Genomic DNA, 11,572 nt, shown 5'->3' on the forward strand with positions numbered 1-11,572 from the left:
ACGAGGAAGGGGCTTCTGCTCTGGGGGGAGGAGGAAGGGTGGGTGGGCGTCCTCTGTGACAGCAACACTCCCTCCCACCAGCTCTGAGCCGGGATCAGGGTCTGGGCTTCCTGCTCCCGGGCTGTGAGCGCTGTCCTGCCTCCCGATGGGCATGTTTAAGACCGTGTTCTCAGGTTCCGTTAGTCTCCCGGGGATTCTGTTGGTGGAGGGAGGCAGCAGCCCCCACTTCGCCGTGGTGACTTTGAAAGCCCTTGCTCTGCTGGTGCAGGACAGTGGTGGTGGCCCAGAGAGCAGCGGCCGCCCCTTCCCTCTGTGCGCTGTGTGGTCCCAGCCCCTCTCTGCCCCGCCCCACTGGCCAGCATGGAGGGGCGCCCCTCCCCCCCCCGGGCTTTTAAGAACGCCGTGCACACATCCCAGAGATGGACCTGAGTCCCCGCGCTCACTTGTGCATGTGTCTGGTGATTTCTAAGTGGGGAGCAAGGCTGCACGCGCTCCCGGAGCTCCCTGCACATCTTCTCCCCGATTCCACAGGGACGTCCTGGAGGAGCCGGCGGAGGAGGAGCTGATGGAGAAGCTGAGCCGTCACCCGCACCTGCCTCTGTGCAGGTGACGCCCAGGTGACGCCCAGGTGCCCCGTCCCGTGTGGCCTCGGCACCCACGCCCGTTGTGGGAGGAGGCGGCTGCAGCCCGGAAGGAGTGACGTCCCCCTGGACGGATGGACAGACGGATAGACGGACCTACTGCAGCCGCCTGAGGCTGGGGCAGAGAGCGGGGGCCCTGGGTCGCCGCCAAGCCTAACCACTGACTACCACCAGCTTTTCTTTGTGGCGGGGGGCCCTGTGCTCTCCGTGGCATTTGCGCCACACCACTCTCTCTCTAAGCTGCTTTGGGGAGGCCTCTGAACTGGAAGAGCGCGGCTCCACGGGGACCTGCAAGACTGCCGGAGAAGCAGGAAGCCGCGGCCTGCCTTTCGGGCCCTGTGATTTCCGTGGTGCCTTCACTGCTGGCGGCCTTCAGGGACCAGAGGCCCGCCCGGGGCCTGCATAGGCCAAGCGGCAGCTTTCCAGGGCATTAAGTGTGGGATCCTGGTGATTTTACATGAGGAGGATCTTAACTGTTCTATTATTTTATGGCTTGTGTGTGTGTGATTGCGTGTATTTCTTTATGGGTCAGAATGGCAATGATTTTTATCCTGAAGTCTTGCAAAGAATGAGGTCGTCATTCTTACTGAGACACAACTCCGGCTTCTCTGGAGCAGGGTGACCAGGTAAGGTTGTTCAGGTTGTGCACTGCAAACCTGGCTGCACAGGCATGTCCAGCCACCGGGACGTCGCCCCAAGGTGAGGGCTGTCTTTTTCTAATTTGCATAAAGGCCCGTATGAGCTGGTGGTGGCTCTCCTTTATGTGTTCACAGGATGTGTGGCAGAGGAGTCTAGTAGGTCGGGGGGGAGGGAACGTGAGTAATGTGTGCCGGCCACATTGCCCCTTGAGCCACTGTGGGTCCAGATTAACGTGGTTTTCTCATTTCAAGGGCCAACTCGAGTGGTGGGTGGGAGCTCCTGGAGGTCTCTGTTGAGGACTGGAATCCTCATGGACAGCAATGCTGGGATTGATTAGTGATGTCTGCTGTGGGTACTGACTGGTGGGGGGTGGAGGGCAACGAGAATAGGTGCAGACTCCACTGTGGGAAGTGATGGCCTCCGTCTTCCCAGCTTGTCTGGGAGGTGGAATTAGAGGAAAGAAACCCCAGTGCTCAGGGTTATGTTTCATGTACCCACGTGCATTGTAGTTTCTGATCTTGGAGTTCGTCTGAGATCCTGGGCCTTGACATGCTGCCCCTCAGATTTGGGGTATCTTTGGTCATAGTGAGGACACTCCCAGACCTGTCCCCTCTGCAGGCTGCCTTCTGGGAAGGCTGGTTTTGGGCGGGGAGCCCCTTGTGGAGCAGTGGGTTAGAAGTTTGCGCCCAGCTTGCCTTGGGGACAACGGTGAGGCCACCCTGGTCAGCTGCTGGGTGCCCCGCTATCCTGCCACCCCTTCAGCCCCTGCCCCCAAGGTCTGAGCGCCATCTGATGGCAGGATCGGATTCACGTTTAATGCAAGCTGGACCCCATGACCCTCAGGAGGAGCTCACTGCTTTTCCCAGGTCAGCTGGAGGTGGGGAGCCTGGCCTCACTGGGCCGCAGACTCGACCACCTGCAGTGAGCCTCGTTCCAGTGGGCACTTGCCAGTAGGATGTCACGTTCTCTGCCCTGCCTTGTGTACGTCCCTGAAGGTCTTCTGCCTTCCCATTTCCTGGCTTGTGTGCAGAGAAGCCCTCTCTGATTATTGCTGTCACATGGCACAGAGTTCTGGATGACCCACGTTGGACTCTGGGAGACCGTGCTGTTCAGAGGCTGGTTCTGCCCTCAGGATGGGGTAACCAAAGCTGGGGTCATCGAGCTGGTGTCTTCTGACCACAAGCTGATGTCCCTTGGATGCCCTGGGGGGCACTGACTGTCCCCTCTTTCAGTTTCAAATAGTATTGGCTTCCAAGCCTTTGTCTCCGTGAGAAACAGGCTGAATTCACGGTTGAGTTGGGGCTCAGGTTTTGGTTAAGGGGAGCAGGGCTGCTGGGGGTCTTCTGGTCTGCAGTGCTCCCGGTGCTTCCCATCCTGTTCCTCCCCATCCCAGCCGGGTCCTGCACTGGGTTAGACCCATTTGACAAAGAACACGTGCTCACGTCTCTCAGATAAACCCTTGCAGCTCTGGTGGGGCTCATGTTTTCTGTGGCTGTGGGGGCTCTGGTCACCCCTCTGCACTCTGGCTGGGCATGGGGTGCAGGGGCCTCAGCCCTGCTGGACCCTGGAGTCCCCCAGGGCTGTACAGGAGTCTGGGACACCTGGAGTGGTCTCACTGCCCCCGGGGAGGTGGGAGGAGGCTACTTTGCTCAGGGGAGCCCTGTGGCTTGGGTCAGGCTCCGAGGAGGGGCCTGTGCGTTCACAGGCCGGGGAGCCCTGGCCTGGGTGTCAGCGAGAAGCTGAATGGAGGCAGCTGGTCTGGAGGAGGGGGGCAGGCCCAGGGGGAGAAGGAAGTGGGGTGCCCACTGGGGAGGGGCTGAGGGTGGGGCAGGGTGGGCCACACCAAATAGCAGGGCCCTGGCTTCTAGTCTTTGATGGCCCTGGAGTGTGGGCGAGGCAGGGACCTGGGTGGGCACCCAAGCCCCAGCCTGGGAGGCCTGAGGCCTGCCCAGCTAGCACTAGCAGCCTCCACGTTGGGGGGGTCTCACTTGCCCCCTGCCCAGCTCAGGGCCATCAGCCGCCCTGGGCCTCTGAAGGTGAGCTCCTCCCAGGTCCTTTACTGACCAGGAGGGGCGGTGAATGGGCGGGGCCGCCTCCTCTCCCATTGAGCTTCCCCGTGGAGCCCCCTGCCCCCACTGGGGAGCCCCTAGAAGGACACAGTTGCCATTTCTGGGGCTGGGGGGCAGGGAGGGCAGGAGTTGGCTCATGTTTAACAACAGCATGGAAGCAGCTGCAGACTTCGGGAAAAGTTGCAAGATTCTTCCGGAATCAGTGGAGGGGAAGTTTTGGTTCCAGGGCTCTTTGCCCTCCGTGCTTTAGGGAGGGCCTGCAATAGACAGCACACTGGGATGGGGTCACCACGGGTTCCTGCTAGCTGGCGCTCACCGCGTTCACGGCCATTCTGAGCCTCCAGTTAGGTCCCTCGGGCCACGTGACCGTGGCACTCTTGAAGGTCAGCCCGTGACTGTGTAGGAAGGTCCCTGGGTTGGGTTTATGTGAGGTGTCCTCATGAGCTTGATTCTGCGGTTTTTGTAGGAATAGCCCAGAAGTGCATCCTGGTGGGTGGTGTGAAATTTCGCTGGTGCCCACCCTGTCGCTTGGTTGGCGGCGGCTGCCGGGCTGCCCAGCGTAAAGCTGCTCCTTCTCCCTTTGTGATGAAGGGGGTGCTTTGAAGCTATGTGCGCACCCACCTCACCAAACTTCCTTCAGCTTCTCCCTCCTGCGTTCGTCTGCGCACACCATGCTTCCTTCCATTCGGCGGGTCATGTGTAGGCTGTTGCTGTATTTTATATCATGCTCTAATTCTCCCTTGGCTAGTGGGAACAGCTTCATCTAGCTTTTGTGTCCCTTTGCTAGGTACCTGCCATCTTTTGAATGCTTCTTTGCTTTCTGGTATGCAGATGTTCTGGGCTCATGTTGCACCTTCTCTGCTCCAGCCCTGGAAGCAGCCGTTGCTCCAAGGGCCCCTGCTCCTTTAAGCAAGAATAGCATCTAGGAACCAAGGTATAGGTATGAGGTGTGCTTATTGCTATTGGGGTGTTGGTGTACCCAGGTTCTCTTGGTGGATAGAGCTAGGGAATATATGCATGCATATGTGACCGTCTGTCCATCTATCCATCCATTGGCTTGTTCATCCATCTGTCCATTGGTCCATCTGTCCATCCCTCTGTTGGTCCATCCATCCGTCCATCTATCCATTGGTCTGTCCGTCCATCCATCTGTCCATCTGTCCAACCATCCATCCATCTGTCCGTTCATTTGTCCGTTGATCTGTCCATCCGTCTGTTGGTCCATTCATCCATCGTTCTGCCCATCCATCCATCCATCCATCCATCCCCCATCTGTCCATCCATTCATCTATCCTTTGGTCTGTCTGTCCATCCTTCCATCCATCTGTCCATTCATCCAGCTATTCATCTGTCCATTGATCTGTCCATCCATAAGTCTGTCTGTCCATCCATCCATCTGTCCGTTGGCCCGTCCATCCACCCATCCAATCTATTGACAACTATGAGATCACAGTACTACCTCCATTTTCAAACCACCACAGGGCACATCTGGTTTTCTGCGTGGTTGTAAGCCCTTTTTTTCTGAATGTTTCCCATTCCCCTTCATCTGTGCTCTCACTTGATTAGTTTTCCTGTAAATACTGCTCTCCCATCGCCGTTGCCACCCCCTCCCCACGGAGATGCCCTCCTCACCCTGCAAGGGCGCCCTTTGGATGCCCTCTAACCACAAACCTCCAGGAAAGAGCTTTCTAGATGGAGAGATGGTACTGTCAGCCCTTTAAAATTAGGAACAGCAAAATTAGAACCTGGCCAGCTCATTACAACCAAATAAGTTAAAAAAGTAAACATTAGAAGAAATGTTTCTCTTTATTCACAAATAACATGATTGTCCATATAGAAAGCCTAAAATTATTAAACAGTAATGAATTACTGTTTAAATGGTTTGGTATAAGATTAATACACTGAAATCAATCGCTTTTCTAAACATGAGCAACAAACTGATGTTTCTTTTAAAGGATACCAAAAAAAGTACTATTTATATGAGAGTAAAATCTTCAAGGTCCTTAAAGATACATTGAACAAGAGATGTTCAAGGCCAATATGCAGAAAACTAAAATGTCATTAAAGTCCAGGACTGTGGACTTTAGGGGAGCATGCTGGGTATCCAGTTACCGCATGGTGGCCTTGGACACTCCGTGATTACCTGCTCGTGGCTCTGTAGGCCGGGCTTCGCTGGACCCTCTTCACGGCGGGGCTGGGGCTGTGCTCCACCTGGGTTCTCTGGGAAGACACCTTGCCTATGCTCATTCACGTCATCAGCCGAATTCTGTTTCCGAGGCGAGAGGGTTGAGGCTGTAGGTAATAGGACTTGACGTGACCCCATGTCCTTGTTGGCTGTCCACGGAGGGTGGCTCTTAGGAACTGGAGGCCACCTGCGTTCCCTGCCACGCAGCCCCCAATCCTCAGTCAGCAACAGAGGACCTGCTGCGGATCCCCAGGAAGAGCCCTGACCCTTTACGGACTCACCTGATTAGGTCAGGCCCACCAGGATACTCACCCTTTCCTGAAGTCAGCTGTCGTAGATTGGCACCCAACCCCAGGAGTGACTGGCATCATAGTCACGGGTCCACCCCCTGCCTGGCGGGAGGAGCGTATACAAGGGTGAGGGTCACTGGGGGTCATCAGAATTCTGCCTACCATGGTTGTGCTGGTCATGGCCAGAAAGTTGATGGTGTAAACATGTCCGTCTTCTCCCAATTAATCCATAGATCTGTTAAAATGCTAAACAGTGCTAATTTCTTTGACAAAGTTTGATCAGCTGATTGAAAAATTTACATGAAACTTAACATGCAAAGATAGCCGTGTCACTTCTGTAGGACAGCATGGTTGAGGACAGCGTTCTGGACTCACGGTGAAGCTACGGTGACCAGGACGGGCTGACCCCGGTGCAGGGGCCAATGGAGGGATGGAATGAAGAGCGCAGAAATGCCAGCAGCGAGGGGCTGGGGCAGCTGGGAGGCCCCGTGCACCCCCGGGGGCCAGAGTGGCCTCGGTCAGCATCCGTGTGGGCTTTCTGCCGGGCGCCCGGCAGGTGCAGAGCCGTGGTGGCCGTGGCCGAGCTGGCAGCTGGATGGGGTCCAGGACCTGGGTCGGGTCTGTCGCTGGGACCTGGGAGTGGGGTCTCAGCGAGCGGTTTGGGGCCTTTCATGTGGTCTCGTCCGCTCGGCACAGCAGGGAGGAATCTTGTCTTTCACCTAAACAGCTGGGTTTTGGTTTTCTGCCTCAGAGATAATTGGTGGTTCTTACTATTAAAAGGTTAGAACAATTCATTGTTTTTCTAAAAAAAAAAAAAAAAGTGGAAAGCAGGCGCACCGCGCTGCTCTTAAAAATCGAAGAAGGGGGCGTGGGGCTCCACAATGCCCCTCACATCAAAGTGGCCAGCAGACGCCACGGGCAGGGTGCGGGCAGCCCAACCCCAGCCCGCTGATCGCACCGGGGGCCCCAGCCATTCTGGTAACGCAATTGGAGCCGCACCAGGGCGGCGGGCCCACACCTGCAGGGACCTGTGCAGCCCGGCTGTGGCCCCGGCTTTGACAGCAGTTGGCTAATCCGCGTCTGGGCCCCGGCAACACCTGTCGCCAGGTGAGCCAGACCTGCCTTACCCGCCTCCCTGGCCTTTCCTTTTCCCTCTCAGCTAACGGGCAGGTGGACGGGGGCCCACTAGCACCGGACTCGGTGGCGGAAGAGACAATCCCGTAGCCGGAGGCATGGGGCCAGCAGCTCTCAGAATCCCCTGGAGGAGGCTTGTTCAAATAGCGTGGGACACCGCCCAGGCGATCTGATTTGGGTGACCTGGGGTGGGGGGGCTAGGAACCTGCCGTTCTGTTACGTTCCTAGGGGATGCCGCTGTGGGTCCAGAGACCAGGGCTGGAGAACAGATGGCTCGGGCAGAGTTAGCTTTTCTCCTTCCTTGTTTGCTTGCTTTCCCCATTGTTGCTGTTGGTGAATTATACAATACTTCGTGGGGGCAATTATAGAAAGGACCCCTTTCTGAGTGGTCCCTTCTGTGCAGAGGAGTCAGGAAAGGTGCTGGCTTCTCTCCGGGCGGGCAGAGTCCAGGCAGCACGTTGTCCTCCCTGCCGTCCCACCCCCTTTTCTGTTGCATGGATTCTGGGTCTGTGTGCAAACTGCACAACTGGACATGGAGAACCTGGCTGGACCCCAAGCCAGATGAGAGCCCTGCCCAGGGTTGGGGGAGTGGGTGTGGCGGGCAGGGACACCAACAAGGGCCCTGGTCCTGCCTCCATGGGGGTCCCACCACGCTCCCCTAGCGACATGATCCTACGCTCGCTCTCCTTGCTGTTCCCTTGCCTGGTGGGGCAGTGGATGTTGTCATTCCTTCCTCTGTCTGCCAAGCACGGATGTCAAGTGAGATGAAAACAGAGAAGGCTGGGGCCAGGAGCAGGAGGGAGAGGCTGCACGTACGCCCGGGGAGGACCCATTCCTGCTGCAGGCCAGTGCGGGGCTCCCCGGCAGCCTTTGGGACAAAGGGAACAGGTTTCTGCCAGAGGAGGCCCCGGGCTGCTGGTTGGTGGGAGGCCCGGCAGGGGTGGAGGCATGCTGGGTGGGGCTGGGACCCACAGCCTCGCTGTTGTCATTTTGTTTCCAGGTCTCGTTGTGGGGGCCCCACGATTGCAAAGGAGGTGGGGGGCTGCTGGCCCTGAGGGAGCTGATGTGCTGACCCCAGTGCCTTTTCGAACTTCAGACTTGTGGTTCCATCTTGGAGCTCCTTGTAGGTGGGGAAACTGAGGCAGAAGATGATTTTTTTTTTTTTTCTTTCTTCTTTTAGGAACCTGTGCCGACAGGTGGCAAGGCGGAGTGTGCACCCAAAGCTGTTATGAAGGCAGGTTCCCTCAGCCCCGAGGAGCCCCGTGCCAGGCTCGACAGAACCTTGGTTTTTATCTGACAGGCGCTGACGTGCGTCTTGCCCAGCACACAGCACGCGGTCCGTTCTGGCTCCCCGGCTTTCACGGCTGCCCCAGTTCGGAACATGGAAGCACAGTGTGCTCCGCTGGTCAGTCTGGAAGTCCTCACCCGTGTCCCACCACTCCCATGCAGGGGAGGAAGGAAGATGTGTGAGGGCAGCCCAAGGGCCTTCGGGTCGAGGTGGCAGGTGGTGTCCCCGGATGGTGTGCAGAACCGAGCGGGGTGGGAGGAGGAGGGTGGTCTCAGCGAGGGATGGCGCCCTGCGGGGTCCTGGTGGCACCTCGGGGTTGCAGTCACGCCCCCCCCAGGCCTCTTGCTTCCCGTCCAGCCCACCGGGGCCCGGCCCCCACAGCGGGACCCCGGGGAGAGGAGATCTGGGGCAAAAGGCGCAGTTTCCCAGGAGGGGACCGCGTTCAGAGCCGACTCCGGGTTCTCTCTGGGTTTGTTGGCCGCTCGTCTGCTGGCCCCCCCCCCCCCACTGGGCCAGCACCTTCAGTGACAGGGGCTGTGCCCGTCTGCGGGTATGACCCTTGCTGCTGGAGACCCTTCGGACCGGTCTCTACATGGCTCCATCACAGTGTCCTCTCGCCCCCGATGTGACCCGCCTCTGGTCCCGGGAAGCCTCCGGTAGTCCTTGCCCCATGGCTGGAGGCTGGGGTTGCTGCCCTGCTGTGCTGGCCTCGGTCACTGTCCCCAGCAGCCCTCGAGGTGACCCCGAGCCCGGCACGGCACGTCGTGTTGGCAGCTGGGGGGTGCGCCACGGTGGTGAAAGCCCTACCCCTTTCCCCTCTGGGCACTTTCCATCTCCTGGGAGCGAGAGGGCTTCCGAGCGGGGGGCGGGTTTTTATCCATTTCCTTGGTCACTTCTGTTCACGTCGGAAGGGCTCCTTCTTGGGATGTCACGCCTCTTGTGCCCAGCCGGAAGGTCACTGATAGCATCCCTCTGCCGTGTGTTTGCTCGAACCTGTTGATCTTTCCTCTCGATGGCGCCAACGTGGGTGGCTTGTCCCTTTGACTGGGTTGCAGTATTTCAGACTCTCCTGCAATGACTTCTACACTGAGAAAGGTGTTTAAGGGAAGGACAGGACGTCTACCATGCACCCCCATGCCCTGGCGGGAAGTGGAAAAAGTCGGCACGAGCTGCTTTAAGTTCTTGATTGGACAGACGGTTGACATTTGTCACCCTGTGGTGCCCTCGGGCAGCTGCCGAATCCGTGGCCCCTTCTTAGAGAAAGGTCTTCGAGCTGTAACCTAAAACATGTGGAAATACAAGGAAAATAATTATATTGAAAAACTGCTAACACATTATTAATAAATCCAAATGTGGGACAGAGGAGATCCACATCCTGCCCCCAGTTTAAAACAACATTTTGAGACGTGGGCACGGGTGGCCACATGATAGGAAGGCAGCTGTGATTTCTGCTCGGGAAGGGCAGGAGGTCTCATTCATCCCTGGTTCGTGGCCTGGTCCATGCTGTGGTTTGCTTTTCCCACCCGAGTCCCCAGGTCCCCGGAACCACGGAGGTCCCTGTTGATTTCCTGCTGGGACTCCCCCCCTCCCATCTTCCCTAAGTCATGGGGGCACACGTAACTTAGTTCTGATTTCGGCCAAGGCTGGGGGCGGCGGCCCCACCCCGCTGCCAGGAGGCCTCCCTGGCACCCCCATCAGAATGAACCCCCTCCTGCTCCCACCACGTTTTCTGTCTGTTCCAGCACTGACCCGACCCATGTCACAAGTGGCTGGGGGCCTGTGAGCACCCAGGGTCCTTGAGGGTCTCAAGCCTCCTCCATCCCAATAAATGAAATAAATCCCAACGAACGTGACACCCGATCCAACCCAAACTGAGACTGTAGCGCGAATGGATCTGTGAGTCAAGAAGGGACGTTTTGTGGTTTCATTTCAGTGGCTTCCAAACGTGGGCTGTATCAGAACCCCCGGGAGGCTTGTGGAACCCAGATCACTGGGCTCCACTGGAGGGTCTCATACAGCAAGCTTGGGGAAGCCAGCCTGGGAATGTGCATTTGTAGCCTGTTCCCGGGTGATGCTCACACTGCTGGCTAGGGGCCGGCACTCACTGGGGGTGCCCCTCCCCCGTACCAGGGGATCAGTGGAAGCCCCCCAAAGTCCAAGTCCAACCCCCGTGCCTGTGAATGTGAGCTTACATGGAAAGAGGGTTTGGCAGGTGTAATTATGTTAAGGATCTTGAGATGAGATCCTACCGTCTTTAGAGTGGGCTCTAGATAGAATGACAGGCGTCCGTGTAAGAAGAGAGCACAGATGTGGGAGGGCCCGTGTGACCACGGAGGCAGTGGTGGGAGGGATGGGGCCACAAGTCCAGGGACACCTGGAGGCTCCAGATGCTGGGGCAGGAGGGACCCTGCCCCAAAGCCTCCAGAGACAGCGCCCTGCCCACACTTTGATTTCTGACTTCTGGCCAGAAGTGGGGGGGAATCCATTTGTTGTTTGCAGTCATTTGTCACAGCAGCCCCAGGACACTCGCACAGCCCCTGACGAGTGCTAATTAGTGGGGGCGCTTGTTTTTGCTGAGCTCCACGAGGCCTCAGGTGACGAGCTCCAGACCCATCCAAGGGGACCAGCGCTCACGGGAAGAAGCAACGTGAGCCATGTCCTGCTCCGGCTTCCTGCTCTTCTCCAGGAGGAGACCCAGAGCAACTTTGAGAACACACCTAGGCCAGCACTGCCCGGGTCCGGGGCTCTCGTTAGGGCTTCGGTCCAGGGACTGCCAGAGACGGCATCTCCTTGGGCTTGTTTGGAAGTGGAGGCTCCAAGCGAGGCCTGGCTGGGGAGGCCAGCGGGGCGGGGGCTGTGCTGTAGTGACTTTCCTCGGGGCCATGGCACGATCCTAACAGTCCAAGGCGGGGCTCCGTGGGGAGGCATGCGGCCACATGGTGGGGAGTGATCCAGCCACCCAAGGGGCCACCAGCCATCTCGGAGTGGCCACCCGTAAGCCAGTGTCCTGGGGGGGCGCTCCACACTGACAGGTGTTCTGATCGACAGCAGAGCGTAGGTGGGCTTGGAGGTCACAGGGCTTGGCCCCAGCTCTGCGGAAACCCGCTCTGTGGCGGCCCCTTCTCTCCTCTGCCCTTAGTGTCATTAGTAGGACCCGAGGTGGAAGTAGCCTCGAGGGGCTGTGGGCCTCAGAGAGCGCGGGGCAAGGAGAAGGAGGGAAGCCCCTAGACGGGGCCAAGCAGCAGCCCCCACCCCCCTGGAGGAGGTGTGCACAGAGAGGCAGCACCTATGTGCAGACCCATCACCCGAGGATGGGCTTCGATGCC

General features: G+C 58.1%; 1 protein-coding gene across 2 annotated transcripts in view; it reads left to right on the forward strand.

Moving 5' to 3' along the window:
* Positions 1–3,068, forward strand: part of TPCN2 (two pore segment channel 2) — a 29,519-nt gene extending 26,451 nt beyond the window's left edge. For both annotated transcript variants that reach the window (XM_032414540.1, XM_032414541.1), the window contains exon 25: positions 532–3,068. In XM_032414540.1, coding sequence (XP_032270431.1) covers positions 532–610 — 79 coding nt within the window. In that variant the 3' untranslated portion in view covers positions 611–3,068. The remainder of the gene's footprint in view (positions 1–531) is intronic.
* The last annotated feature ends 8,504 nt before the right edge of the window (positions 3,069–11,572 follow it).

The sequence above is a fragment of the Phoca vitulina genome, unplaced genomic scaffold, assembly GCF_004348235.1.
Source record: "Phoca vitulina isolate PV1807 unplaced genomic scaffold, GSC_HSeal_1.0 scaffold16, whole genome shotgun sequence".
NCBI lineage: Eukaryota > Metazoa > Chordata > Mammalia > Carnivora > Phocidae > Phoca > Phoca vitulina.